At 44.5% G+C, this 4,147-nt stretch overlaps 1 protein-coding gene across 1 annotated transcript in view; it reads left to right on the top strand.

Moving 5' to 3' along the window:
• Positions 1-720: 720 nt before the first annotated feature.
• CFAP36 (cilia and flagella associated protein 36) overlaps positions 721-4,147 on the top strand; it is a 32,463-nt gene continuing 29,036 nt past the window's right edge. The window contains exon 1 of the mRNA XM_008067208.2: positions 721-1,036. Within this exon, the coding sequence (XP_008065399.1) occupies positions 922-1,036 (115 nt within the window). The 5' untranslated portion in view covers positions 721-921. The remainder of the gene's footprint in view (positions 1,037-4,147) is intronic.

A 4,147-nucleotide genomic window follows, 5' to 3' on the forward strand; every position in this document is an offset into this window, starting at 1 on the left:
GGTGTGTGTGTGTGTGTGTGTGTGTGTGTGTGTGTGTGTCTGGTGTTCTTTTCCAGCCAATCAGAATAAGTAAAGGGCTATTGGCTGGTGTTCTGTTCCAGCCAATCAGAAACGTTTTTTAAGAGGGTGTGTGTGTGTGTGTGTGTGTGTGTGTGTGTGTGTGTGTGTGTGTGTGTGTGTGTGTGTGTGTGTGTGTGTGTGTGTGTGTGTGTCCTGAGAGGGTGTGTATGTGTGAAACGTTTTTTAAGCGGGTGTGTGTGTGTGTGTCCTGTGTCCACCCCCCCAATCAGAAACGTTTTTTAAGAGGGTGTGTGTGTGTGTGTGTGTGTGTGTGTGTGTGTGTGTATGTGTATGTGTGTCCTGTGTCCCCCCCAATCAGAAATGTTTTTTAAGAGGGTGCGTGTGTGTGTATGTGTGTCCTGTGTCCATCCCCAATCAGAAACGCTTTTTAAGAGAGTGTGTGTGTGTGCGTGTCCTGTGTCCACCCCCCCACTGTGTGTGTGTGTGTGTCCACCCCTCCACTATGTATGTGTGTGTCTCACCCCCCCCCACACACACCCCGCCCACCATGAGGTGCGCAGGCTCCAGGGTAGCCGGCTTCACTTCCGGGCCGCCGCCTGTTGTCATAGCGACCATTTTTTACGTTAACCGGTTTGTAGCTTTTATCCCAGCTGCTGGGAGACTGCGGGGCGGCTTTCCCCCACTCTCAGGGTAGCCGGCTTCACTTCCGGGCCGCCGCCTGGGGTGGCTACGTATGTTGTCATAGCGACCATTTTTCCGTTAACCGGCTTGTGGCTTTTATCCCAGCGGCTGGGAGACTGCGGGGCAGCTTTCCCCCACTCCTTCTCGGCTTCCTGGGGCCGAAGGCCTTAGCAGCCTCCGGGGGTCTGGCCTAGCGTCCGCGCTGCCTCGCGGGGCGGCATGGCTACGGAAGAAGAGGACGAGGTGGAATGGGTGGTGGAGAGCATCGCGGGGTTCCTGCGAGGCCCGGACTGGTCCATCCCCATCTTGGACTTTGTGGAGCAGAAATGTGAAGGTGAGAATCTGAGGCCTTGCTCGTCTCTCCCACCCCAGCAGTCGGCTCTGTAGGGGGAACTGCTTTCACCGTGCTAGTGTTTTCCTTCGCAGGCCTGAAAAGGGGGACCGAGACTCCCCTCCACCCTGGCCGAAGCGCACGTCCGAAAAGCATTAGATTTTAATTTTAAATTCGGTCTCTCTCTCCGTCCCGCACGTTTGTGCCCCGGGCGGGTGGGATGTGGGAGTGGGCTTTGGCTTTTTCAACAGCTTCCCCAGTGCTGGGGAGGAGAAGCGTCAGTTGACCTCCGAGTTCCTTATGATCTTTTGCGTTTCGCCCTGTGTCGTCTGTTTAGGAAATGAGAAATGAGTCATCCTAGACTAATACGTGATTTCTTCAGGGGGCCCAGAGCCGGTAACCTCGGTGGCCTGTATTCCCCATGTTGAGCTGCCTGACTCTTGTCTATACCAACAAATGCTCTCGCCCTCTCTAACAAATGAGGCGTATAGATGTGAGATAATATTCCCCGTGAGGGCCTGGCACCTCCGGCTTCTGATCAGTTAACACTAGGAGTTCTGCGTGCAGCCCATTCTCGGAAAAGGAACCAGAAGCCTCAAGACTTTGAGGGTAGTAATATTCATCAGCCATGTGAACGTCTGTGTTTTGTCGTAGGGATTAGGCTTGATTTTGTAAGGCTCCGTGGGATAGAGCTAGGGTCAGTTGGTACAAGCTACAGGGAAACACATTTCAGTGAAGGTATCCAAGATGGTTAGCCTCAGAAGGTGATGAGCTGGCTCCCCAGGCACTAGCAGTGTTGGAATGGATCAGATAGCCACTTAATGGTGTTAGGGGAGATCCAGCTATCAAATGGTTGGTGATCCTGGATAACCTTTTAAGACCTCTTTAAACCCTAAGATTCCGTGAACCTGGTAAAGATGACACTAAGTTTGGCCACTGAATCTTTTTGTTGCTTTTTCATTGCCATAATTAAAATTTAAATAGTAGCTATTAAATGTTGTTTTTAACTGGTAATTTTAAAGGAAGTTCAAAAACAAAATAACTTCTATTTGTCCTCCTTTTAAGAATGGGTAATGTTACTAGCCAGGAGTGGTGGTACGTGTCTGTAGTTTCAGCTTTGCCGGAGGCTGGGGTGGGAGGATCCCTTGAACCTAGGAATTCAGGCTGCAGTGAGCAACCACTGCACTCCAACCTAGACCCTGTATCTCTTAAATAAGTAAATGAATAAATAAATAGAATTTAAAATGCTTTTCTGAGATGGATAAGGCGTGTGGAATTCTGACCTCCTTTAGAAGAAAGAAAAAATTTTGTCACCTTTTGATTCCATTTATCCCAGTGAGAATTCTGAAATGGAAAAAATTAATGGATTGTTCATCTTTTTAACCTCAAATGTCAAAAGTGGCTGCATCTCAGTAATTAGTAATCAGTAATACCTGATTGTGTGATTTTATAGAGAAGCAGTAATCTACAGCCTTGTAAACATATGTACTGTGGTGATTTGGTTTCAGAATTAACTGAAAACAGCTTAAGTAGCTGCTGTGTTGCTTGTATGTGCAGTGTGTGGGACACGTTGCCAATGCCAGGATAAATAGAAGTGACATGCCAGTGACACTTGAAACAATTGCTTATACTTCACTAACTTGGGGTTGTCAGTGTGCTATTCTTTACCTCAGATAATTTAAAGATTAGTTTTATGCAACTTTGTGACGTTGACCTTTATTTCAACAAACATTTATTCAGAATATCCTTGTATCCCAAGCTGGGGATAGAAAGATGAATAGACAAAATCTTGTGCTTCAGAAGTTTATAGTACAGTGGGGGGAAATGTGCAGGTAAACAGAATAAAATACAGTGTGGCAAGTGTTATAATAAAGGTAGGCACAGGATGCTGTATATTATATGAGTTCAGAGGAAGGAATCTGACCAGCCTAGGAGTTGGGAGTGGGTAAGCATGTCATGGAGAATGTGCCACTTATCAGAATTTTGAAGAATGATTGAGAGAGAAAGGGAATGGAGTAAAGGCAAAAAGTGGGCTTGAGCAAAGGCATGGGGATTTAAAGTGGTGTGTGTTCTGTTTGGGGATGTTTCAAGTAGTTGTGTATTGTTAGGAGTGCATGGTTTGGAGTTGTGAGAGATGAGACATGAAATCTAATTGTGGGGAGTCTTGTCTGGCTGTCTAAGGATTCTGTACTTACTAGGCAGTGAACAGTCATGGAAGAGTTTTAAATTGAAAATTGCAGAAGTTAGTTTTGCATTTTAGATCATTCTGGGGGAATGAAAAAATATTAATTGTTTATAATTCATGAGTTTGTCCTGTTTCCCAATTAGATTGTATCTTTTTGATGGGATATATATTTTTCTAATCTACGCTGCTTCACACATATGAGAATTCATTGAATATTTGCTTTGGCTTTATTTATTTTAACTTGATTATTTATCTATGATGACAAAAATGGCCTAGTCACTTTAAATAAAATTTGTATCAGCAGGCCAGGCACAATGGCACACGCTTGTAATCCCAGTATTTGGGAGACTGAGGCAAGAGGATTGCCTGAGCCTGGGAATTTGAGACCATCCTGAGCAATGTCACGAGACCTCATCTCTACAATACATAAAAAATTAGCTCGGTGTTGTGGTGCGCACCTGTAGTCCCAACTACTTGGTAGGCTGAGACAGAAGGATCACCTGAGCCCAGCAGGTGGAGGCTGTGGTAGCACTGCACTCCAGTCAGGGTGACAGAGTGAGACTCCGACTCAAAAAAAACACCCAAATTTGCTTCAGCAAAGTTCCAGTGCAGTAAAATAATTTGGAGCCTATTGGAAAAGGATTTATTGTTTTAAAATTATTAATAATAATATTCCATTAAAAGTTTATGAAAAAATTGTCACCTTATATTATTGATTGAAAAGTGACAAATTAGTATTTGTCTTAAATATGAGGTAGTGTTTATTTTGAATATTTTCTCAAGTAGGAGGAAAAACTGGCTTACAATTTTATTTATATATTTTTATTTATTTATTTATTTATTTATTTACTTACTTATTTATTTATTTATTTGAGTTGGAGTCTCACTCGGTCGCCCAGACTGGAGTGCAGTGGCCACTCCCGGCCACC

The sequence above is a fragment of the Carlito syrichta genome, unplaced genomic scaffold, assembly GCF_000164805.1.
Source record: "Carlito syrichta isolate Samal-C Ts95f unplaced genomic scaffold, Tarsius_syrichta-2.0.1 Scaffold309408, whole genome shotgun sequence".
NCBI classification, from domain to species: domain Eukaryota; kingdom Metazoa; phylum Chordata; class Mammalia; order Primates; family Tarsiidae; genus Carlito; species Carlito syrichta.